We start from the raw sequence: 24,643 nt of genomic DNA on the forward strand, positions 1-24,643 counted from the left end.
ATCAAGGCGGCGGAGGCACTGATGCTCCCACTGTTTCCGGCAGTGACCTATCGGATGGAAAAGCGGCAGCCGTTGATACGGCCAACCGCCATGGCATCCCATGATACCATCCTGCACAGTATTCTTTGTTTTTCTTCATACTAATGAATTGTTTTGTGTGTATGTAGGAGTGGTGTTGATCTAATCATGAATGTTTATATGGATGTCTTGATGGACATTTCATTTTCTTCTTCATGTATGTAGTTATAAATTATGATCTTCCACAGATTTGATGGATTTGCAATTAACAATGATTAGAGAATATGCAAAACCTAAAGAAAAGATGAACGCTACCGGCAACAACATTTTTTAACTGAAAAACGACACCATACAAACTCATCCAAACTCGTCATTTTTTTAATCGAAAACGACACCATAATTACTCATTATTTGGACATCCGCTACGGCAACAACATTGATAATGTCAAAACAAAAGAAGCACAATAGAAGCTTTATTCACCGCGACTATAAAACAGAGCATGATACCTTAAAAACAAAACTCATTCTCAATGCAGCTTTTGCGAGTGACTTGTTTGCCCTCAGCAGGCAGAAAGTGAGGAAAGTTTACTGTAGAAAAATAGACGGCAATGAACTTGTATATGGAGTCAATATAACAGAGAAACGTCTCATGTCAAAATTTATTACAAACTTGGCTGAAGCAAACCATAGGGATACACAAACTGGTGTATTTTCTCCATGAACATGTATAAATTAACATCCACAACTGCAAAGTATACAGCTTCGAACTCCTCACTTTGTATGTACAGATAAAGCTTACCAAACTTCTAGAGCATAGTAATTATTCAGTAAAGGATAAGTTATTCTAACCAATACAAATTTTTATTGACTATCCCTCACATAGCTGCCTAACCAACTGATCCCTCAAGCTTCAAGCTCAGGAGCTGGTTAACCTCAGCACCAAACTCCTGAGGAAGTTCATTGAAAACATCCCGGCAAAACCCAGAAATCATAGCAGCCATGGCCTTCTCATAATCAATTCCCCTTTGTTGAAAGTAGAAAAGTTGATCTTCACTAACTTTTGAGGTACTGGCTTCGTGTTCAACACGAGCAGTGGGATTCTTCACCTAATAGCACAAAAAAATTATATTCCCGTGTAAGAAGAATGACACGAGAAGTTCTCTAATTCCAGACAAAAAACAGGAGAAAAGGAAGGCAATAAGAAATTAAAGCAACGGCAGAACACACAAAATGATCAAAGCTTGAGATCCAGCTGATTTACATCATAAAAAAATTGTCATTCAAGCTTTCAACTCAACTCCCACTTCCCTATCCACCAGAATTTCACAAAGGAGCACAGATTTATTGTTAAGAGATGGCAGCAATTATCGAAAGATGAAACCTATTTAGCACAGATTTTTGCTTGACTAGTGGATAAATTAGGAGAGCCGCCGCTTTGACCTAAATGCATCAGAAACAACGTAATGCAACTATATTATCCAATCAGCGTGGCAAATGCAATCATATTAGACGTAAACATAATCCAAAAGTCAGTAAGCAGAGAGTGGACAATTAAAGGAACTAGATTACTGGAAATAAATGAAAAAAAAAAAACAATTACCTGAATATATGGATAGGTGTTGGCAGCAGCACGGTCACCAATAAGCATTGAATCGCACTGCGATGAGTTTCGAGAATTCCCTGCTTTTGACTGAATCTGAACAAGCCCCCTATAACAGTTTCTTGAATTCCCAGCTGATATGCCTTTTGAGATTATTCGACTCCTTGTATTCTTCCCCTTGTGTATCATCTTTGTTCCTGTATCAGCCTGCTGGTAATTATTTGTCAAAGCAACTGAATAGAACTCTCCCACAGTATCATCCCCCTCTAGAACAACACTAGGGTACTTCCAAGTGATTGCAGACCCTGTCTCCACCTGGGTCCACGATATTTTTGATCGAGGTCCAGCACAAAGGCCTCGCTTGGTAACGAAATTGTAAATCCCACCCTTACCTTCCTCATCCCCAGCATACCAATTCTGCACTGTGGAGTACTTTATCTCTGCATCCTCAGCACAATATAACTCAACCACGGCAGCATGAAGTTGGTTTGTATCATAAGAAGGAGCGGTACAGCCTTCCAAATACTCTACAAAACTCCTATCATTCGCCACTATGAGAGTCCTCTCAAACTGTCCAGTTTCTAATGCATTAATCCTAAAATATGTTGAAATTTGCATAGGACACTTGGTATCCTTGGGTATATAAACAAAGGACCCATCACTAAACACAGCAGAATTCAAAGCTGCATAGTAATTGTCTTCACTAGGAACAACTCTACCCAGATATTTCTTAACCAAATCCGGATACTCCCTTATGGCCTCAGATATGGAACAAAAAATGACACCAGCCTTCTCTAAAGTCTTCCTATGAGTGGTTGCAATCGATACACTATCCAAAACCGCATCTACTGCAACATTAGCCAATCGGTTCCGCTCATTCAGAGGCACACCCAATCGATCAAAGTACTTAACGAGTTCCGGGTCAGCCTCATCTAAGCTATTCAAGGTGGGTTTCTTCTTGGGTGCAGAGTAATAGCAAATATCTTGAAAATCAATAGAAGGGTATCGGTTATCAGACCATTTAGGTTCTTTCATCTTCAAAAACTTCTCAAAAGCTTTCAGTCTAAATTCTAACATCCAATCCGGTTCTTCTTTAAGAGAAGAAATTAACCGGATCGTTTCATTTGAGAGCCCTTTAGGAATCGAAAGAGAGTCTATATCAATTGAGAACCCAAACTTCTCTTTATAATTGGTATTTCGCAGAATCTCTCTGATTTTATCATCGGAACTAATCGCTGTTGAAGAAGAGGCGTTACCTGGCGGACTCGAATTCAAAGTCTTTGATTCATACCCGACATCGGCTCGGATCTTCAAGGACCTCGCTTTCGCATTTGGGGGTCTCACAGAATCCAGTTTTAGATGAAAAGGTAACGTCTTGTACAGCTTCTGTGGATCAGATACAGGTTGGGGAGAGAAGCTTGAGATGCCGTTAGCTAGCAGAGAAGCCATGGTTGTGGCTGCAAATAGAGGCCGAGAAACGAAAGGAGGAGATGGTCGTTAAATTTTTGCTATGATTTGGAGTCCTGTGTCAAACACGCACCGAGTGGATAGAAAGAAAGGAAAACCTCAACAAGATCATCAACAATCCGGATGGATCACCGCCAATCCAAGAATCAACCATTGAGCTCGGCCCAGGCTCAAGCCCAATATCTTGTGGAATTTGTGGGCTTTATTTGTTCTTAATCCTAAATTATTCCCGGGCCTGAACCTGGGCTCAGGCCCAAGAGCTTGTGAAATCCACAGACCCCCTCTCAAATCTTTGCGATCGTTGTTTCTTTAGCTTCGTACCCGTCCCTCTCGCTCTCATCGTCCGCGACATCAATTTTCACGAAAGAGGTTAATGTCTCTTCTTCTGCTAGTAATTGCATGTTTTAGGGCATGATCTTTTACTTTCATGGTGAATTCAATTCCTATACGAAGATTCCTCACCTTTAATTTCCAATTCTTGGTCTTGCGCCTTTTCCAGTTGTGCAAGTTTGAGACTTTCGATTTCTTGGTCATCTACTAGTCAATTGCTTCATTATCAGGACTGCCCCATTAAGGGTTTATGAGTCATTTGTTAGTCTAGGGATTCGCTGAAATATGAATTGTTATCTACTCGCGGTTTTGGCATCAGTGTAGGTTCTGCATTTTGTTCATTGGTGCTTCACGGGTCTTAGTTTTATGCAACTAGGTTTTTGTGTTAAGATTGATGGATTTTATAATGAGAACCGTTGATTCCTTTATTCAGGTAGAAGTTACAAAGATGGACATAATTTCCCAATTACAAGAACAAGTCAATGCAATTGCAGCTGATGCCTTTAATACTTTTGGGGCACTGCAGAGGGATTCTCCTTCTGTTCGACTGTCTCCTAATTATCCTGAGCCACCACCAGCTAATCCTACAGAAGATGCAACAAGTTTTGCTGAGCAACCCAAGATTATGAGTGCTGCTCTGGTAAAGGCTGCTAAGCAGGTCAGTGCGTATCCGTATTCACTATTCAGCAGTTTCTTTTAAATCAGTAGCCTTTTGGAGCAATATGTCTGCATCCTTTTTGTCACCAAAAAAGTTTTACTGCATTCTTGCTATTCAACATTGCCCTTGAACCATATTTGAAAATGTTTGTTAATATTTTGTGCTGGTATGCATTTTTTGTAAAGGGCAGACCCCTGATCTAGTGGTCAAGTTACTTCACTGCAAACTAGTTATCATGGGGTCAGTTCCTGGTTTGGTTTCGGAGTAATCACCATAACTGGCATAAAGTACTTCACCGCAAACTAGTTGTTATGGGGTCAGTTCATTTGTTTTGATTTGATTTGCCCATTGTGGAAGCCTTGTGCACGAGTGTTGTTTACCTTTACCTTTACCTATGAATTATGAGTTGATTTCACGTATTTTTCTAGAGATAAAGTTCGTTAGCAGATTCCAATTAAGTATGGTTTACAGGAGATGGTGCTTGTCATTAAGTATTAGTTATCTGGACTCAAAATGTAAAAATGTAAGTTTGAGTTGGTTGTATGATACACTACTGTTTTCTTTGTTCAGTTTGATGCATTGGTTGCGGCACTTCCTTTGTCCGAGGGAGGTGAAGAGGCTCAGTTGAAAAGGATTGCAGAGCTCCAGGTTTGTCCAGATAACAGACTGATTTGCTGATCTTTGTCTGATAGTTCATAGATTGTTGCATAGTGTCTTAATTACTTAAAACAATCCATGGGACTCATTGTTCAGGCTGAAAATGATGCTGTTGGCCAAGAACTTGAAAAGCAACTGGAAGCTGCCGGTAAATTGCCCTCCTTCCCAGTTTCTTTTTGGATAAGTTGTACTCTTAGTATTTTGCAGTAGCTTTCTCTGCTTTAAAGAACATATTTTTCGCTCGCTTTAAATTTGTTAACAAGCTGGTACCTGGTAATAGAGTCTAAAACCGCACAAGGGAGTAGCAACTGTAGTCAAGGACAAACAAAATAAACGAGGTTCAAAATGAATCCTAGTATATTGGTTGGTGTTTCACTATATTTGGAATGAATTCAAGGCCATATATCAAAGATGAAATCCTCTGCAAATCCCCGCAATTGCAGATTAGCAGGTTAGAACAGTGGGATCATGTATGAGAATTGAGAAATGTTAATCACTGTACATCTTATAGATTCTGGTGGCTCGCATACCACCTGTTGTGAAATTTGAAGAGAATTGTATGAATAATAAAATTTCCTTTTCTTTTTCTGATTGTCCATGTTTCTATCCCAATCTATGTTCCTCTCTGCACATTCTTATTTTCAAACTCTGCAATTTAGTTCGTCTTTTCTGACGGTACTTATGGTTTCTATGTTGCCAGAGAAGGAATTGAAACTTGTCCAGGAGTTGTTCGGCCAAGCTTCAGATAACTGCTTCAACTTGAAAAGACCAGATTAGAACTTTGTTCCGTTTGTGCTTCATATAGTTCTCTGTCGTCATTTCTTTTAACAATGTAACCGTAATCATGTAACAGAACCATGATAATTGTATTGTTTGATTAGAAAGGAAGCAATCCTTCATTACAAGGAGCATTTCAACTGACGTAGCCACCCAATATGCCAAGCCATTCACGGCAAACAAGACTCGCCAACAATTGCTGCTAGTGAATATAAATGTATCATCATCCAATAACAAGATAGGACAGTGTGTTAACCACGTCAATGAAGAGAGCCAAAGATAAAAAAACAGAATTTCAAAATCAACACTCAAATCTTTAACAAACGAGGTTCTCTGGCAAGAGAATAACATAAACAACTTATGGTTCTCCCCCATAGAATCAGTCCAGGAGGGGGATAGAGTAGAGCATCATTTGGATGTCTTACTATGGGCAATACCACACTATTATATTACCAAAACTTTTCAGCTATATCCCACCTGCTGCTGCTGATTCTGCTGGGGCTGCTGATAATTTCCATACCCAGAATAGCCTCCATAGTACATGTTCGGGTCCGGGGGTGCAGCAGAAGCTCCATACCCATAATTTTCATATCCTTGTTGTGCATATCCATAGTATCCGCTACCCCACTGGCTTGGATCTTGCTGAGTCTGAACAACACAACAAATGCACAAGTCAATAAAGATCAATTGGGACACACCACAACGCGACACTTAAAACAGTATGTCAAGTTATCTAATCAACCTGCTTGTTCGCAGGACTGCGCCCCCACGATAGCCGTATATTGGTTCCACCCAGCTGAGTTCCATTTACCACTCGCAATGCTTCCTCAGCACAGCTTCTGTTGCGTCGAGTATTCCCGGTACAACACCATTAGACCAGCATTTTTCCTTTATAAACTCATTAGTAATATTAAGCAGATGAACTCACCTGTCAGCAAATTGAACAAAAGCACATCGCTTGCCTGGTGGAATCTTCACATGTACTAACTCGCCATATGGGCTAAAAAGTTGTCTCAAATGGTCCTCAGTGACATTAGAGTCCACCCCACCAACAAAAATCTGCATCAACTTTAAGTCAAAATCCCAACTAGAAGTGAGTAAACATAATTTCCAAATGGTAAGTAAATAGGACCCACAGTTGTATTATTTGGATCATTTTCATTTGGAGTGCCTTGTGAATTCTGATATGAACCTGCATACAAAGTATAATACAATGAAAGGAATGAAAAAAAGATGGTATCCCTTATATAAAGAGACCACATGCTGGCAGAAAAAAGCATAACTCGCCATTGCAGTTTTTTGCCCGACATACCAAATAAGCTTATAGAAACTGCAGAACACGTGAACAGAGGATCACGAAAGTTCCTATGAACTTACATAGGCCAAAATAGCATCAACAGTACACTCAACTTGTACATCAGCTCATAGAAAAAAATTGCCAAAGCATAGAAACATCAGGAAATTGGACTATGAGAATACCGAGAACAAATGTGGTTCCATACAGTAAAAAAAAATTACCTAAAAAGCCCTATGAATGGTTCAACACTTGGATATTTTGATTTATTATAATTTTAACAGCCAAAATATGCAATGCTCTATATTAGTTTAATACGGTGTGTTCGATTCTCAACTGAATCAAGACTATAAAAGGAAGCAGCCAGTAGGAAATCAATCAAACAAATCTAATAAAAACATGAAAGAATATAAGCACCAAAACTAGAATTATTAACAACTATGCCCATAATTAGCAAACACAGTTCACCACTTCTTGAAAAGAATTACTACATCACTCGATAAAAGATGGCACAACCGTAACATGGTACTATTCAACTAGGCATAGTAAATACTCCAGCTATGTCAATTCCCCTCCCCTTCTCTTCCCCCGGGTAAACAGATGGTGCAACCAAGAGACCAGGAGACACAAGAGAGCCATGCTGAATAAGCTTTGAGAAGACATAGACTTTACAGGTGTACCAAGCAAGATTAAGCTTTGTTTGGCCTTGTACAGGTAAGCACCATGCTAAGTGAAGTTTCAGACCTTCACTGTCCATACTAGAAACTTCTCATTGACAGTAATAATACATGATCCAGAAAAAAATCTAGAAGCACAGATCAAAAGCTGCCACGGGAACTACCATCGGGGAAAAAAAATCCAAAATGGAAACAAACAAACAAAAAGAAATAACTTGAGCGAACAGTGAAATGAACAATTCTGACCTAAGAACGAGAAACCAACAGGAGGGGGAAAGCTAAAATACCTAAATTCTCTCACTAGTAACTGAAAAAAGTTACCTGACTTGTGTATCTTTCAGAACCAATAAAAGTAAAAAAATTGCAACGAGGCTGACAGCTATTCCATAGGACGAATGAAAGGTACCAAAAAAATGTAGCATAACGAATGCCACACAAATCTCAGATAAAGGACAAGAAATAATCCGAAAACACTGACCTAAGTGAGGCCACGAACTAAAGGGTAACCCTTTCAGCTGAACTCAATTCCAGGCCTCAAGATGATAGAGCCTCTTGACTCCCTGCTCTGAGATAACAGGAGTTTTATAAGTTTTTAAAAGTTTTAAAATTCGATAGCATTTATTGCCCAAATTTTAAGGAAAGTACAGGAAGGAAATGACTTTGGAAACTGCTGCTTGGCTTTTAAGAATGTAACTGAGAGGAAGCAAACTTAAGGATGACAGAAAGTATTAGAAAAGACAACAGAAATAACTAATCATCAATTTAAGAATAGTATTGAGAACTTAGCATCAAAAGTAATGATGATAGCATCTAAACCGTGGCAAGCTCTAAAAAAAAATCAGAATCAAATTCAACTAATACCAAACATATAGAATTGGCACCCAAACCAAGAAATTGTAATATCTGAATAGTAAAATGAACAATTACGACAAAGGTACCTTTAGGGTACTGCTGAGCACCCATGGTATTCTTGTTTGTGGCTGGTCCAGTTCTCATAGGTCTACTTGAGCAGAAAACACCATTCATTTCAGTCATTGCACGTTGCTGTTCACTTTCATCTCCAAATCGTACAAATCCATACCCCTTAGTCCGTCCAGTGAGCCTATCGATCACAACCTTTGCACCCTTAACAGAGGAATAGCGGCCCCTGAACGTCTCTTGTAACATGTAATCCGTAACATCAGTAGCCAAGTCACCCACAAATATAGTGTGATCAGGGGTATTATCAGACCGCTTCTCACCTCCACCGAAAGATGCCCAGTTCAGCCTGAAATTCTGCTCAACGTTTGGCATGGGGGCACCATTATATGTTTGCAGTACTCTCTCCGCAGCAGCATGATTGATAAACTCTATGAATCCATAACCCTCAATTTGACCAGTTTGCTTATTACGGATAACTTTCACAGAAGAAACCTGCAGGTGCATCGCAGTTCAATAACAGAAAACACCAAAAGGCAAGTCTGATAGTTTATTAACACATAGCTGACGTAAAAATTTTATAACTTGATTAATGGAAGATGGTCTTGATTAATGGAAGATGGCCATTAGCATGATGCAAGAGCAACTCTACAAATTATCTACTACGACTGATTCCAAGGCAAAAAGCGTCATGGTTTGAGCTAGACTCATGCTTTTCCAGTGTAAACGATCATGCTAAATTTTACTGTCTACTTCGTAAGCGAGAAAATCTGTTCCGTAAAAGGTAAATATCCATATTAAGCAAAAGAAAATTTCCTTCACCGAACAAATAATCATATTAAGATATGAACGGTTCATATTATCAATTGTGCAAGAGAAGTGAGCGTGTTAAAACACCGAAAGCAGGATAGATATCAAATCAAATATGCACATCCAACATATGTAATCAAGATGAATCCTTTGCCTATAGTTCTTCATCCTAATCAATTAGCTTGGGTAATCCATCCTTTATTCTCCATTCGTATAATATCAGCAGCTTCAAAAACACCGCAAACAATCTCTAAAAAAAATTCACTCCATAGAATGTGACAAGGAACAAGCATCAAAAGAACCAAGAGAACAAGAAGATCTCAAACTAAGTTTACTCTAAAACAGGCATGACTAATAAACACCAAAGCAGAAACCAAACAACTACCAATCCGCGCGAAATTTTCCCTCTGTGAAAACGTATTCAAAGTCTTAAACATGAAAAAAAGGAAGAACATATCTTTATTCAATCAGTTGCAAAATAAATCAGCAAATAAATATGTATGAAATCATATTTAGACTACCTCTCCGGTATGAGAAAAACAGTTGAGCAGAAAGTTCTCGTCCATATAATACTGCAAGTCCCCGATCCAAAGCGTGCGAACCTCATCAGCGCTGGTGGGCTGGCCCTGTTGCTGTTGTGGTTGCTGGGACTGCTGCTGTTGCAGTTGTTGCTGAGGAGGCACAGCCGCATGATGCGGCGGCTGAGGGCCCCACATGTGTGGGGGTTGGGTTTGCGGTGGCATCATCATCATGTAGGGCGCAGGCTGCGGTGCTTGCTGTTGATACTGTTGGCCCATCTGTGGTGGCACCGCACCGGCTCCTGGCTGCTGCATCATGACGGCGACAAAGAGAAGGAAAAAAGAAAACCCTAATCACAGATAGCGCGACAGGGAATATGAGATCGGGGCGAGCCGCGAGAGAATTGATTAAAGCTTTGAACTTTTATGGGACACGTAGTCTGTGGCATGGCAGATGTTGAATAGGCTGTCGAGTGGGGTAATGTTTCTCTACAAGCACCGAGATGTAACTTTGTGGACCCATCTTCTTTTTGGGCCGTTGATCCTAATCATCCTACCATCATGTACCGTCAATGAAAAATTTTCCTCTTAGTTACCGTCAAATATATTTTTCCTTAAAAAGTTTTACATGGCAGTCAATGCACCAGATCTCTCGCCTTCCTATTCAGTCACTCACTCTGCATTCTGCAACACTCTCCTCTTCGGGGTCTGGATTCTGAGATGGAGCCCTGATTCATCAATACACGAGCAGGTACAGAACACTCTTCGTTTCTTCGAGTACATAAGCGTCTTTTGATATTCTATGTCATTTTTCCAGTTTGTTTGATATGATCCAGCCTCTGTAGCTTTTAAAGGTTATTCTGATTGGATTTCATCGGTATCGATCACATTCACGGAAAAGGGTGTAACCCCCTTCTTGAATTTTATTTTTGACATTCAAGTTCTTTGTTTGTGAATGCTGTTTTTGCAATTTTGATTAAGAAACGGATTTTGCCAATACTGTGTACCTGTTGAGGTGAAATTCTCAGTCTCTTTTGAATTTTGTTATTAGATTTATGCAGTAACAAGAAGGGTTTTGCGGCATTTTTAGGTTACTGGTGGTGCTGAATTTTGGAGTTTTAGATCTGATTATAAAGGCCATCATGGATGTGCATTTGAAGAATCTGTTTGGTAGATTCCATGAGCAATTTGGGTGTGGTCCTGGACTTGGTCCTGGATCTGGGACATGCCTAATGAAGGTTGATAGCATTGCTCCTAATTTCATCAAGTCCATGTATAGAGCCGCAGCAGCTCTATATAGGACTGATCCATGGAAAAAGTTACGTCCAGGGCATCTTTTTGGTGTTCGTATTGGCAAGGATTCAGACTGGTCAAGCAACAAACAATTGTTCCAATGTGTTCAGTTCATTGGAGGGGATGGTGGGGATGTTGGGTTTCACATGTTTCGGAGTGAGAATGATGCTAAGAGGATGACAGGGCCAAGAGAGACAATCCGGATTCCAAATGTTGAGCTTTTGAGAGTGACATATGAATCGGAGTCGTTGATGTTTCCTTCTTATCGGAGAATGATCAAGTCTTTGTCGTTGGAAGTTTCGGGGAGTGACAGATTTCCTGTAATTGATGTTGCTCGTTGCACATCTTCGGGTGAGCTTGTGTTTCGGAATCCAACTCTTGAAGAGCTTAGGTTTCTGTATGCATTCATGAGAGCCATATCTCTAGTGCACCCCCTGCTTCAGGTAGATAATGAAGGTGGCTCAAAGTGGTCAAGGTTGATCTGTTTCGATCCATTTATTGAGACAGTGGATGTTCAGTGGCCTCAAGAAATGGTCAAAGGTTACGACCTTGTTGCAGTTACTGTTACACATCCACCAGGTCAGGCTTATGTGGAAAAGACAAGCTCAACACCTACCAAGTACGCAGAACCCCCGAAGGAAGAGTTCTTTGTTGATGTCAAAATAACCTCAAATGGTGGCTTGAAACAATGTGCAAGGTGTGAGAGAGAAGTTCAAGGAGAACAGTCTCTTTGCTGTGGGCGGTGTCGAGCAGTGGTCTACTGTGGTTCTCAATGTCAGAAGCAGCACTGGAAAGAAACACATAAAAGCATGTGTGGGGTTTACAAGGCTATGATGGAAAGAGAAGAAGAACTGGCAATGAAAATTTTTGTGTTCCCCTGCTTTGCTGACCAGCCTTGCAAATGGCTTGAATTGTTTGGAATCCATCAGAAAGGCATGTGGAGGAGAAACTGTAGTTGCTATTCTCACTGTCCATTTGGTCTCCTTCCTATTAAAGGCGGGTTGTGGGATTCGTGGGGTGGGCTAGACAATGGAGAATTCCCTAGTGATTCACCATTTCACGATCATATAAGAGATGGGATCTCAAGCCCACTCCTGCTTTCTGCTTGGTCAGAGTATTATAACCTGCGGTCATTGCCATTGTCAAGCCCTGTAGCTGACATTCTTTCCCACCCATTGACAGTCTACTACATTTTAACAGCCCTCAGTATCAGTTCAAAGAACCTTTTACTTAAAGGGAAGGAGGTTATTATTCATTACCTTGGACCTGAAGGAGAGTTGGATTGGATGCCAGCCTTTGCCGAAATAGGTCATTTGCTGAACGGATGGGGCAATATGCAAATAGTGATGGTGGGACCTGAAGTTCCAACCAATCTGTCAGGTACAACTTCAGGAATAAGTAGCAGAGTGAGGGTGAATCTTGTGAGGGGTGTTTATCAGGATGAAGCCGCCTATTTGCCATCTCCCCACATTATAATTGCACTCAACTGTAGATTGGATAGCTATGCAAGCTGGGGAGGAGCTCTTGATTTGATCAAATCCATCGACGCTCCAGCCTTCTTCACGGATCAGTCTGAAATTTCATTGGCAAATGCCAAGCAGATTCTTCGTGGTGCTGGATTGCATATCACTCATCCGGTGACACCAAATCCATTTCGCTCTCCTGTGAGGACTAATGGAGCATCTAGCAATCTCCCTTCGTATAGCAACGGTTTTGTGCTTGGGGTAAATACATGATTTTAAAATATGGAATCATAATTAAGCTTTCCTACCATAATTAAGCTTTCTTGGTGATGGCTTCAGTTCATGGTGATTCTCAATGAGATATTATTATAAAGCAGATTTTCTTTCAAGTGTTTTTTTAACTTTTACTGGTTCTACTGCAAGTAAGCTTTCTTTTATCATTTCTTTTTATGATTTACCTTCACTCTCATGAAGCCACACTGTGGTGTTGTCTGTAGGAAAATGTTGCTTGTTTTGTACTCAATATATAAAAAGCTTTGTTTAGTGAGCCAATGTGACCGTTCTCGGATCTGATAAATTTTGTGCTGAAATATCATCTTCGCTTGCAGAGATGAAATTTTCTTGTTACATTTTCTGACTATGCAATTAACCATCAACTCTTTTAATGAGCATCATTTCCTCTAATGGCACTTGACCCTATCTTGCTACAAAGACCAGAGGAACACAATAACAAGCAAAGATGAAGAGTTGGTAACTTCAATAATTCTCCACACCACCTCTAGTTTGTAGAACTTCTATGGACATACCAGCCATCAAACTTGCAGAGATATGCACATTACAGAAACCCTAACAACCATTGTCAGTCTTTGCTCCAAGATAAACGCCTTGTCATCCCACTGAACGTGTGAATTCAGTGGCAATCCAGGAAAAAAAGAAAAAAACAACCCCAAGTCCCTAACACTAATTTCTCCCCCTAAATAGTGAGTGCAATTAATTAAGAGCTGCCAGTTGCAAGTTGCAGGAGTTCAACAGCCGCTCTTAATCTTCTCTCAGTATTGTCTCTTGCAGCTACACCTCTAGCTTTCCTGATAAGGTAGTGTCATAGTGATTTTAGTCATGCTAGTTATGATTATAATATGTAAATCACCAAAGCTCTTACTGGATTCAAACCAAGTGCAACAGCAAAAACTGAACAATGCATAGAACCAAAATCTGACCTCTTTTCAATGTTTGCTTTCCTCGTTAATTCATCAACAAGACTATGAAGCCTTTTCAACAGAGATGGAGACTTGCGCAAAGCTTCAACCCCTTTGTGATTTGAACATATCTTCTTCAGAATCTCATGAGCAATGAAATATGCATCCTTATTCCTGAAAGATGGAACGGAACATTCTTAACGTAATTCTCAACGCGAAATTAAGGAAAAAGGAAGAAAACGAAAAAACAAGGAACCTGAGAAACTCCCAAAGAATTATTTCTACCGATCCCCGACTGTCAATTAGAACTTCAGTCAGATGAGTAAACCGGGCAAGGTTTCTTAGAGTTGAAAGGGCATGCTTGAGAACTTCCTGGTCAGGTATACTTCGACTTACTGACCGAATAAGCTTCAGTAAAGTCTCAACTGCCCCTGCAGCCACGAGCTCCTCACAGCACTTCTCTGAATACCCTGTCGTCATGTCTGCAAGGGAAACCTTGTGATGAGTATATGCACGCAAAACCTATATTTTAGGATATCGTTGTTCAATAATAAAACAGAAGTATCCATGAGAGAAATTATGGATCATTCAGGGGCATAACATTTTTCCACAGGGTTACTCAATTAGACCCTAAGTACATTGTGGGATGGGAATTTTCTCAAGAAAGCCCGTGTGGGCATTGTGAAGAACAAATTTAAGGTAGACAAATCAAAAGTTAATAGAGCATCATGTTCCAGAAAGTGAACCCCATAACAATTATTCTTACCCAAAGTTGTACAAATGTGAAGAACGCCACTGACGCTTTTTATGCTCTGTAGTTCCTTAAGTGCATGGATGAGCCTGTTAATTATGCGCATGCTGTCATCAACATTTATAGCAGACTTTTGCACTCTCAAGCGCAAATCCAGTAGATGCCTGCTTGATTCCTTTCGTGCCAAGTAACCCCTCCAATATGACTGTCAGAATTTTCAAAACTTAGAAAACAGCAAATATTATGCAAAAGCACTAAAAGGTAGAGAAGGATTAAAATGGTGAAATAAGCTTAGATCCAGATGATAATGTGTTCACAGTCCCCCCTCAGCAATTATCCAACTAGTGACTATGATTTTCCTATGCTTTAACTGAACTTTCGACCACAAATGGGAATCGCAAAAGTCCATCACTTTCAATCTTCTTATTTGTAAGTGTTAACAGAGGTGTACCAGTGTTTCTAGTGCACCTAGGAAGACACAAACTCTGGCCGTGACACAATTTTGCAATATTCCAGCAAGGCCTCAGTTAGATATTCTATAGAGTATAGGCAGCGCTTCTCACAATCACATTCAACAAACATCAATTTTTTTCGTAAAGTGCTACTAACCATTAACCATAAGATAAAATTTGATCATTGTAAGTGGCAGCAGACATGTGTCTGATCCCAACATTCCATATCTTACTACAATAATAAAAACTAGTTAGAGATAGCAGACATCTTACTTGGATGATAACAACATGGAGCCTTCTTCGGTTGAACTTTTGCCTGGTAATCCAACCTCGAAAATGAGACTGAATAATAACAGCCGACTGCAGTTTAAGCAACAAAACAGCTTTCATTCGGTTGAAGTTTTGCCTGCTAATCCAACCTCGAAAATGAGACTGAATAATAACAGCCGACTGCAGTTTAAGCAACAAAATAGCTTTCCTTTGGTTGAACTTTTGCCTGGTTATCCAACCTCGAAAATGAGACTGAATAATAACAGCTGACTGCAGTTTAAGCAACAAAACAGCTTTCCACCACCTTTGAAGTTTTAAAACTGAACATAGTACTGCTTTTATTGCAGAACTCTGATAGAAAACTCTGCTTTTATTGTACTGGAGCTTACGATGAGAAGGGGTAGCCACCCAAAAAGAAGAAGCCCCTACATCAAACAAGAAAAGGACATATAGCTTTCAAACTTTCTGGGAAAAAACGGATATAGATATCTATAATTTTAGGAATGCATAACTCAAATTGCAAAAAAAAAAAAAAAAAAAAAACACTTGGGGTGAGAACATGACAAAAAAACAAACAAGCACTAAAAAATTATGACTACCTAAGAGCCTCTTTCGAGTAATATGCCCCCTCACAAACTGCTGAATTCTAATGGCAGCTTGTTGGTGAGATCGAAATATCTGCCAGCACCTAAGGCGTCGAATGTTGCTTTGAATCTTTATTGCAGCTTCTCTTTGCAATAAAAACTCTCTCCTTATCAACCGGCTACGCCAGCATCTCTGAAGTCATTTGAATAAAGTACAAAATTAAAAGATTACAGGTGAAACGAAAGAAGTAAAAGTGAGTACTAACGGATGCAAAAACTACAACATCTTCATAAAGTAGCTACAACCAGTAATAACTCAAAACGAATAAATAAGCCATTATTCAAATTAGTCATGCAATGTAAGATAACCAGAATAATATGGCATTGTGCTACAATTCCTATCTCCTAAAATGCTTTTACTTTTCACAACCAACATTCTAGATAAAGTCATGTAATGGAGTTTGGTTCGGTAACAAAAGGAAGAAACCATTTAAATTTTGTGCAAGTCTGTATCCAGATAACCAGATTGAAATTGCAAGGATTAAAGGATGAAAACAAGTAAATATGTCAATCAGAAAAGTAAAATTTTACTTGAATTATAGAAACGAGATACATATTTCTCTGAGCAACCCTCCGTGCACTCCATCCACGTATGTGGGACTGAATAACGATGACTGAGTTGCTTGCATTTTTGTGTAGTTGGTAAGCCCTCCAACATCTAAAGCCTCTAAAAGCGCTTTGAATTTTGACTATGGAAAACTCTCGAGTAAGAAATCTCCTTCTCCACAGCCAACCCCGAAAATGACTTTGAATTTTAGTTGCTGCGTGCTGATAGTTAAGAGACTTGTGGTCAATGTGATTTTTCCAAAGATACATATTTCTCCGAGCATCCCTCCGTGCACTCCATCCACGTATGTGGGACTGAATAACAACGACTGAGTTGCTTGCATTTTTGTGTTGTTGGTAAGCCCTCCAACCTCTTAAGCCTCGAAAAGCACTTTGAATTTTGACTATGGAAAACTCTCGGCCTTGGGTAAGAAATCTCCTTCTCCACAGCCAGCCCCGAAAATGACTTTGAATTTTAGTTGCTGCAAGGTGCCGATAGTTAAGAGACTTGTGGTAAATGTGATACTTCCAAAAATTCTGAATTTTAACTGCTGCTCCAATCTCAAGATCACTTGGAACCTTTGGTTGGCGCATAAGTGAAACTTGCTCTACCCGAGAGGCCACCCCAACATGTATAGACCTTGATGCCAGACCATGAATATATTTCTGAGTAGCATTGCCAGCATTAACTGGGTCAGCAGAAGATACATTGTAGGTTATAGTACTTCTGGCCCCATGTGTTCGGGATATCCAAATCCTAGCTGCTCTCTGGATTACCAACACCGATCTTTTTAACTCAACAAAAGAACGTCTGTCCACAATGTATTGGACATATCTTCCAAATGTTTCTGGAAATTTCCCCCTTTCTGCATGGGCAATGAAACAGTCAGACAGACGAGCCAAATCAGTGACCTGTTAAATTTGCACAAAAGGCTTATAAAGTTATAATTGAACTACTGGAGAAGAAAAGTACCACATGAAAACTCCTGAACACTAAAGGCTCTGATCTTGTTACAGAAGGCTTTCTGCTTCACCATTAAACATGCCCGGAAAACAGTTTGAAGATAATAAACTGCACTCATTGTCTTCAAAAACTTCCGACGTACTGTTAATTGCCTAAACATCGACTGTATGGTTTTTGCTGCATTTTCTGGAAGCATTTTGCCATGATTTCTAGGTTAGGAAAAGGTTATTGACCAGAATATTGTCAACAAATGATTAAGCAAGAAAAGAACATAAGTTCACAAGTCTTTAACACGAAGATTCCAAGCCATGGAAATAAATGAGCCAGCTAAGAATAAATACTTGAGTGGCAACACAAGAGTAACCCCACTCCAAAAACCCAGCCCCTGCCTAACTTACGATTACGCCAAATTAATAGAACAAACCAATTCCACTGACTTGCTCATAGATAATCTATAAGCACAAGATGATTCCATTAGTAGATGATATGTCATATTATATTAATAAACCGATAATTGCAACAACTATAAAAATCTAGACATGAAGGATCTTCGATAGTATCGACAAAAGCAATAACCTCTTTGAATTATGTCAGCTACACTTTTTCTGTTTGAGGACTGCAAAACAGAAACAGCAGGTTTTACAACACATTTGTAGTTCTGGTCAGCCATATCTTGCCACCAAGCCTGAATTGCTTTAAACCTTCTAGCAGCATCTGTCAATGGAGATCAGAAAGGAAAAAAATTGACAACTCAAGCTTTTTTCCAACTTATAAAAGCAATTATCACACGTCCATTTCCCAATGACTTTTGATTATAAATGTGAACTCAAATAACAAAACCCAGCTCTTGAGATGATAAAAACAGAAAAGTTTTGCAGCAATATAGTAGAGGTTGACCAATAATCTGTTTCAAGTTTCAACTGAAACTTTACTGATGCCATAGCTCGGAAAGTAGAATATAAATTTATCTGATTACTTTAACCTTTAGCATTTTAATAAGAGGTTTCCACTTAGAGAAATGAACCTATGCCCTTTGAGGAATTTCAACTACATGTGAAGCTGAAATATAGGTTTGGCCAAAACACGATAACTTAAGAACTGACACTAAAAGACAATGAGAACCTTCACTGCTGAACCCATCTGTATTTTCTTGCTCTACTCTTGGTTCAGAATTCACAAACCACCTTCCAGTGCTTAAATGTTTCCTACTATCTGGACTTTGACAATCACAGCCCAGCAATTTGTGAAAATTCAGCTGCTCCTGGGAGATATTAAAGTTTTTGAGAAAACTTCTTAACAATGACCAAACCATTTATGAACTAGCATGGTGCTTTTAACTTCTTCGTTCTTTCTTTGGACAAGTGATAAATATATTAAAACGAACAAAGAAGAAGGAATATCAGCATTACCACACTTTTCTTTACAATCAGTTGGGATGCAAGGAACACCAAAAGAAGTACAATACTCCGATCACTGACAGCACCATTATGTTCAAGTAAGTCACTGATTTGCATAACCTGTAAGAAAACTCTGATCATTGCATAACATTTTACCTCATTGTGCTAAATACTGTAAATTGACGCACTCAAAACATATTTATGTTTGTCTATACAGTTATGAATGATCTTTTATTCAGCTAACCAGTATGCCCAACCTAATAGCATCCTAATGTTAAGGTTTGCTTTCAGAACTGTCCTTCCCAAGGGGAGAACAAATCTTTTTTATTTAATGCATTTCCATTTAAGGCATAATATGCCTCGAAGTAAAATTCAAGGATCTATTATTGGTAGCATCTCAAGCTTAACAGTAAGCATAGACATCAACAAGCCTTTACCTCTGGGAAATTGCCTGACAATGAAGCCAGTTTCTGTGATAACATATAATTGTGTACTGCATCTGTATAATCAGCATCCGACATAATGGATTTTTCACCTTTCATATCATAAGTATCCTATGGACAAATATAAACAGTATGAGTCAAGGGAAGAAGGATGCGCAGAAGTAAAATACTAGCAAAATGGGAAGGGAAAGAAGAATATTTAACCTTAAGAGAACAGGAACAAAAGAGTTCCTTACGGAAGTAAAAGTCAAGCAAGCACCATATGGCCTTTCCATCAACTAACGAAGAAAAGTTGTCAATTTTGAAATCGTATTTTTCACAAATGGCCTGCAAAAGCAATGAAGCACAGTGGCTTATGTAAATATATATGTCCGAAAATCAATACGATGATGACACATGAGATCCAACAAATGGATTTAAAAAAGAAAGAGAAAGCACTGAAGGCATACTAAAAAAACATCACGCACAAAGATGCACATGAAGTGTACAAAATGGTAAGCATTGAGTGACTCATAATTTCCTCAATAACATGTAAACCTCAGGAACATATGACATTATGACCAGTAATATGATAGCCCTTGATTGTCAAAGCAAAAGGAGAAAACGAAAAGGATTTCAAAGACAATACACGAAAATACAACAAAACTTTAGAAGTAGAGCAAATACCCTGATCCAGTTCAAAAGCATGTCTAAAGAGGTAGAACTGCTGCTATCCAAAGGATCCTATGCAACACAAAAGGATAAAAAAATACCTCAAATGCAACTGCAGCTCTGAAAATAATATATAAACAAACGGAAAAGGCAAGAAATAACACCAAAAAATAGATAAATCTCACCATCCTCCTTTTGATTAGAGGCCGAATTTTTCTACGACTTAAGAGGTAGAATTATATCACCTAGTCGAATGTATATCATACATAATGTATTGAATTTGACATAATAAGTGAGACGAATCACATGTCTTTGAAAACATACCACATTAAATCCTTGAATTTTCAAAATTTCCTCGGCTAAGATTGTCTTGTTGATCAGAAGTGGCAGCTGTAGGTTCAATGAAAAGTAAAAGCATACGTAATAGCATCAGTGGAATGAACAGAAACAGTCAGTTAGTCAGTCATGAATCATACAATACTAAGGGCATGAAATATGGATTAAAGATAAGAAACCAACTCACCTGCAAGTGAACAAAAACATTCCAAAGCAAGGATAATGTGAGCTCCTTGTCTCCATTGACAATATCCTCTGCCATAATCATTACTCCATCCTCATCAAATATTGTAGCACCAACCTGCTTTAAACATTGAAGTGCAATTCCACAATTTGCCAAATTCTTCTTACGAGAATCCGAGGGAACCACCAGTTTCTGCTCAATCATACAACAATATACAATCTCAAACTGACTTCTAAAATCTTCTAAAGTGAAGAACACCACTAATCACATTATTATTAAAAATAAATGAACTTAAAACCTAACTGGAAAAATAGACTGATCATGTAGCAAGAGTTGAATGGCTCTACAAAGCCGTATGCCATCTTGGAGATCAACAAATAAATCTGTCACTGTGAAGTCATACTCGACAAGGGGGCACTGAACCATATGAATATGATGTTAAATTAGTACGTTATTTAGATTACTGCGCCTATAGTATATATTGATCACACCTCATTATGAAAGCATGTATACCAATAATCACAATACCTATGTTGAACCACATACCTGTTCATGGGATACTTCATACCCTATGATCACTAGATGTGCAAGAAGATTACCTTCTCCATGCATTACGTCTGAAGATAAAAGGTCTGTTACCCATCAAATATGAAATGTTAATTTGCTGTTAAAAGAGGAGTACGGTTGTGAAATATTTGTTACAACACTGCAAAAAGGAATGAGCAAACAATTACCGTGAATCACTTGACAACTTGATTTAATACCAGATTGCAATGTAAATAGAAGAGGCGAACCCCCATCCACTCCATCAATTCCGAACTTGACAGGAAGACTGCTCTGGCATTTAGCTCTATCAAGTGTGAGAACCAGCATCAGAATCCTCTTCAATATGATATCCCCCAAAATTTCGTAGTAACCTGGTCTATATAGACCCTCAACCTTTTTGTTATAGGCATAAGCTTTTGCCAGTCCTGAATGTGAGAAAAGCTGCCTTTCGATTATCATTTTCAAGAATGTAATAGCTTCATCAGATTTATCATCTCCATCAATCAACAAGGACGCACCACCAAAGATTATATACAACCCTATCCGGAGCCATATAGGATTATAAGACATGAGGATCTTAGTGGCTTTCTCCTTCATTCCAAAGTCTGTTACAATGGGGCAATGTGACTTCATTTTCAACCTTCCCTCATCAATGTTCTGAGTCAAAAATGGAAATAGTGATTATTAACATTAGGAAACACAATTATTTATCATTCAATACAAATTGTGATTTGGATTTGATCATCCTGAGATACTACACAATAATAACATATAAGTAAAAATAGCCTGAAAATGCTACCACAAGCTCTCCCAAATGATCAAATTCATTTTAAAATGTCAGGACATTAACTAGAATAGTTTGACACCATCTCCTCCAAAACATAGAGAAAATATTTGCATCAAAGTTCAAAATAAAAATCATATAATCAAGCTTTCTAAAGCTGCTTTATATTAAGAACAATATGTGAAATCAAGCACTCTAGCATGACATCCTACATGACTACAAAAAAAAAAAAAAAAGAGGATCATATGTTAATCAAACCTTAGCCACACGAGTCATCACATCAAGAATCTCCTTGCAACTACGTAAGCTCAAATAGACTTGCATTCGCTCTGTCAAATCATCGAAACTGCATACGTCCTTCAGTGAATTCTTCAATGGCAAGTATATCGAATTCGAAAACCCCTCCCTACTCCCTGCATCATCTCCCCGCCATGTCAAATCCCTCTGCCGCTTCGGGTTCCGCCATGCCACATCAACTCCAACCTCTAACTCACCTCCGAGCCCACCTTCCCTCTTCCCCTTACCCACATTGCGATCACAATCTACCGTCAAATCACACCCACAAGACCTTGGATTTTCTAACAGAAAATTAAGCCAGACGGTGAGGGACTTGGAGAGAGACTTAAGCGACTGTTCCTTTACGATTTGAGCCTTGCGTGAAGACTTGGACTGCTCGAGCTCGAAGGCCTTGATCCTCCGGGCAGCAGCAGTCTTGTGCCGGGATGAGGAAGGAGCAAGAGAGGGTCGACCTCGTCTAAAAGAAGAAGACGTAGACCGCGGTGTTTGTTTGGATGCAGTGAAAAATTGAGAGGACGGGGAGGTAAGTTTGGATGCTTGGGAGGGGCGTTTAGGGGTTTTGAAATTTGATATATCTTTCAGAAGCGAAGCGGAAGAAGAACACGGTAGGTAAGGTGACGGTGAGGGGCACGGGTGGTGGTTGACGTCCATAACGTCGTCGTTTCTAGCAGAAGAGTGTTCGGAGAATTTTGTCTGCGAGAGAACGAGATGGAGACGATGGTTTTTGAAATTTGAAATTTGAAATGTTGGTTGAAGGGAGGAAAGCGGTAACGTTCCGATGGGGGGCGTGCTAGGCACGTGAGGGAGTTCTCCGGAAGCTCGTGTTTTGAAATTTGAAAATAAAATGTTTGGGCTGATTTTTCGGCCCAATGGACCACATCCATGAAAAGGACGGGATGCATTTCATCCATTTGGGCTATCTGGATTTTTCGTTTGAGCTCAGCTCATCCCTGATGTAACCTTGGGCCTTATTTCTATTTGGGCTGGACCAAAATCTCGAACCCCATCAACCATCGTTTATCGTTTTATATGTAAAACCCTAACACTCGCTCTGTCTCTCTGAACTAAAAAATTCGCACTCATTTCAATCTCTCTGTGTTTCACTAATGGCTATGTTCTCTCGATTGCGCGTAAACTTTCTTCATCGCCGCAAATTCTCCACAATTCTAGCCCCCGATTCCTCAACTCCACTCTCCTCCAAGCAGAAGTCACGCGCCGCTTTAACCCTTCTCAAATCCGAGTCTAACCCGGACCGAATCATAGAGATCTGCCGCGCCGCCTCACTTACCCCAGAGTCTCACCTGGACCGCGTTGCCTTCTCGATCGCGGTCTCCAAGCTATCCGAGTCTAACCGTTTCGACGCCATCCGCAGCTTCCTTGATGAGCTCAAGACCCGGCCCGATTTGAAGACCGAGCGCTTCGCAGCTCACTCAATCGTGCTTTATGGCCAGGCCAAAATGCTCGACCACGCCATCCGGACCTTCAAGGAATATCACGAGCTTGGTTCTTCCCGTCCTTCAGTCAAGATGTTGAATGCGTTGCTCTTCTCATGCGTGGTATCAAAGGATTACAAAGAGGTGAACCGGATTTTCGTCGAGTTCCCTAAAACTTATGGGGTCGCCCCTAATTTGGAGACGTATAATACAGTGATCAAGGCGTTCTGCGAGTCGGGTTCTGCAAGCTCGGTCTATTCAGTACTGGCAGAGATGGGTAGGAAGAAAGTGACCCCAAATGCGGCGACTTTTGGGATTATTCTAGCTGGATTTTATAGAGAGGAGAAGATTGATGATGTCCGGCAAATGTTGGAGATGATGAAGGAGAAGTATGGGATACACGCGGGGGTTGGTACCTATAACGTTAGAATCCACAGTCTATGTAAGCTGAAGAAGACTGGTGAAGCAAAGGCTTTGCTTGATGAGATGTTGTCCAGGGATATGAAGCCGAACTCCGTAACATATCATCATTTGATTCATGGGTTTTGCAGGGGAGGTGATTTGGAGACAGCCAAGAAGCTGTTTAAGGAAATGGCTGACAAGGGTTGCAAACCAGATAGTGAATGCTATTTTACCCTGGTTCACTATATGTGCCAAGATAAAGATTATGAGTCGGCTCTGAAATGTTGTAAAGAGAGCATTGAGAAGAATTGGGTGCCTAATTTTACGACAATGAAGTTGCTTGTAAATGGGCTTGCCAGCAGTTCCAAAGTGGAAGAAGCTCGGGAGCTTGTAGGGCAAATGAAGGAGAAGTTCCCAAAGACCTCAGAAATGTGGAATGAAATTGAAGCTGGTTTGCCGCAGTAGGAAGGATTACTTGGTATGCAATTTTGTGAAATTCAATATTTAGTCTGTTCTTTTTTGTTGGGCAAGCATTTGAATGCTGATGGGATTTGTTGAAATTTCTTAGCCTTGCACGCACCTCTGCTATTTGGCAGATGTTCATATGTTCCGGTCATGAATTCCATCTAATAACAGTGTACTAATCATATAAGCTGCAGGACCTCTGGGACCTATGTTGTATATGGGCGCCAATATACAATTGTTTGCCATCTTCTACTCTCTCAATTTGCAGTAAATTTGAATGCTTTATCACACAAACAGATAAACTTAAAAGCTAAAACTAGGGTTTCCTAGCAATCGAGGCAGATCTCTGCCGCAGGTATATTGAATAAGATTTGACATGAAGCGTTGAAAGGGCTGGGCTCA

General features: G+C 39.7%; 6 protein-coding genes across 8 annotated transcripts; 3 read left to right on the plus strand and 3 right to left on the minus strand.

Moving 5' to 3' along the window:
• Positions 1–617: 617 nt before the first annotated feature.
• LOC120006156 (UPF0051 protein ABCI8, chloroplastic-like) lies at positions 618–3,175 on the minus strand. The gene is made up of 2 exons (XM_038856082.1): positions 1,619–3,175; positions 618–1,124 (listed from the first exon to the last, which is right to left on the minus strand). Exons 1-2 carry the CDS (start codon positions 3,065–3,067, stop codon positions 906–908), a joined length of 1,668 nt encoding a protein of 555 aa, XP_038712010.1. The 5' UTR covers positions 3,068–3,175; the 3' UTR covers positions 618–905.
• Positions 3,176–3,320: 145 nt separating this feature from the next.
• Positions 3,321–5,795, plus strand: LOC120006164 (mediator of RNA polymerase II transcription subunit 21). Its single transcript, XM_038856095.1, has 5 exons — positions 3,321–3,454; positions 3,849–4,073; positions 4,644–4,721; positions 4,827–4,878; positions 5,431–5,795. Exons 2-5 carry the CDS (start codon positions 3,864–3,866, stop codon positions 5,505–5,507), a joined length of 417 nt encoding a protein of 138 aa, XP_038712023.1. The 5' UTR covers positions 3,321–3,454; positions 3,849–3,863; the 3' UTR covers positions 5,508–5,795.
• LOC120006160 (polyadenylate-binding protein RBP45-like) lies at positions 5,714–10,167 on the minus strand. Its single transcript, XM_038856092.1, has 6 exons — positions 9,728–10,167; positions 8,417–8,891; positions 6,644–6,699; positions 6,436–6,566; positions 6,250–6,346; positions 5,714–6,155 (listed from the first exon to the last, which is right to left on the minus strand). The coding sequence occupies exons 1-6, from the start codon at positions 10,040–10,042 to the stop codon at positions 5,970–5,972; spliced, it is 1,260 nt and encodes a 419-aa protein (XP_038712020.1). The 5' UTR covers positions 10,043–10,167; the 3' UTR covers positions 5,714–5,969.
• Positions 10,168–10,326: 159 nt separating this feature from the next.
• On the plus strand, positions 10,327–13,048 carry LOC120006155 (zinc finger MYND domain-containing protein 15). Of its 2 annotated transcripts, none has more exons than XM_038856080.1 (2): positions 10,327–10,475; positions 10,815–13,048. In XM_038856080.1, the coding sequence occupies exon 2, from the start codon at positions 10,867–10,869 to the stop codon at positions 12,751–12,753; it is 1,887 nt and encodes a 628-aa protein (XP_038712008.1). In that variant the 5' UTR covers positions 10,327–10,475; positions 10,815–10,866; the 3' UTR covers positions 12,754–13,048. The 2 variants fall into 2 exon arrangements, with proteins under 2 accessions (XP_038712008.1, XP_038712009.1); XM_038856081.1 differs by having other exon boundaries at positions 10,358–10,475; positions 10,776–13,048.
• A 113-nt stretch (positions 13,049–13,161) lies between these two features.
• Positions 13,162–22,672, minus strand: LOC120006154 (abnormal spindle-like microcephaly-associated protein homolog). Of its 2 annotated transcripts, none has more exons than XM_038856079.1 (20): positions 21,903–22,672; positions 21,049–21,517; positions 20,861–20,946; positions 20,618–20,731; positions 20,318–20,506; positions 20,119–20,184; positions 19,810–19,866; positions 19,348–19,470; positions 19,138–19,254; positions 18,713–18,820; positions 18,426–18,558; positions 17,880–18,017; positions 17,313–17,489; positions 16,325–17,205; positions 15,749–15,926; positions 15,153–15,574; positions 14,443–14,632; positions 13,933–14,158; positions 13,698–13,850; positions 13,162–13,565 (listed from the first exon to the last, which is right to left on the minus strand). In XM_038856079.1, the coding sequence occupies exons 1-20, from the start codon at positions 22,590–22,592 to the stop codon at positions 13,475–13,477; spliced, it is 4,608 nt and encodes a 1,535-aa protein (XP_038712007.1). In that variant the 5' UTR covers positions 22,593–22,672; the 3' UTR covers positions 13,162–13,474. The 2 variants fall into 2 exon arrangements, with proteins under 2 accessions (XP_038712007.1, XP_038712006.1); XM_038856078.1 differs by having other exon boundaries at positions 18,426–18,564.
• Positions 22,673–22,992: 320 nt separating this feature from the next.
• Positions 22,993–24,496, plus strand: LOC120006163 (pentatricopeptide repeat-containing protein At1g61870, mitochondrial-like). The gene has a single exon (XM_038856094.1). The coding sequence runs from the start codon at positions 23,048–23,050 to the stop codon at positions 24,239–24,241; it is 1,194 nt and encodes a 397-aa protein (XP_038712022.1). The 5' UTR covers positions 22,993–23,047; the 3' UTR covers positions 24,242–24,496.
• Positions 24,497–24,643: the final 147 nt, after the last annotated feature.

This window comes from Tripterygium wilfordii, chromosome 9 (assembly GCF_013401445.1).
Source record: "Tripterygium wilfordii isolate XIE 37 chromosome 9, ASM1340144v1, whole genome shotgun sequence".
NCBI lineage: Eukaryota > Viridiplantae > Streptophyta > Magnoliopsida > Celastrales > Celastraceae > Tripterygium > Tripterygium wilfordii.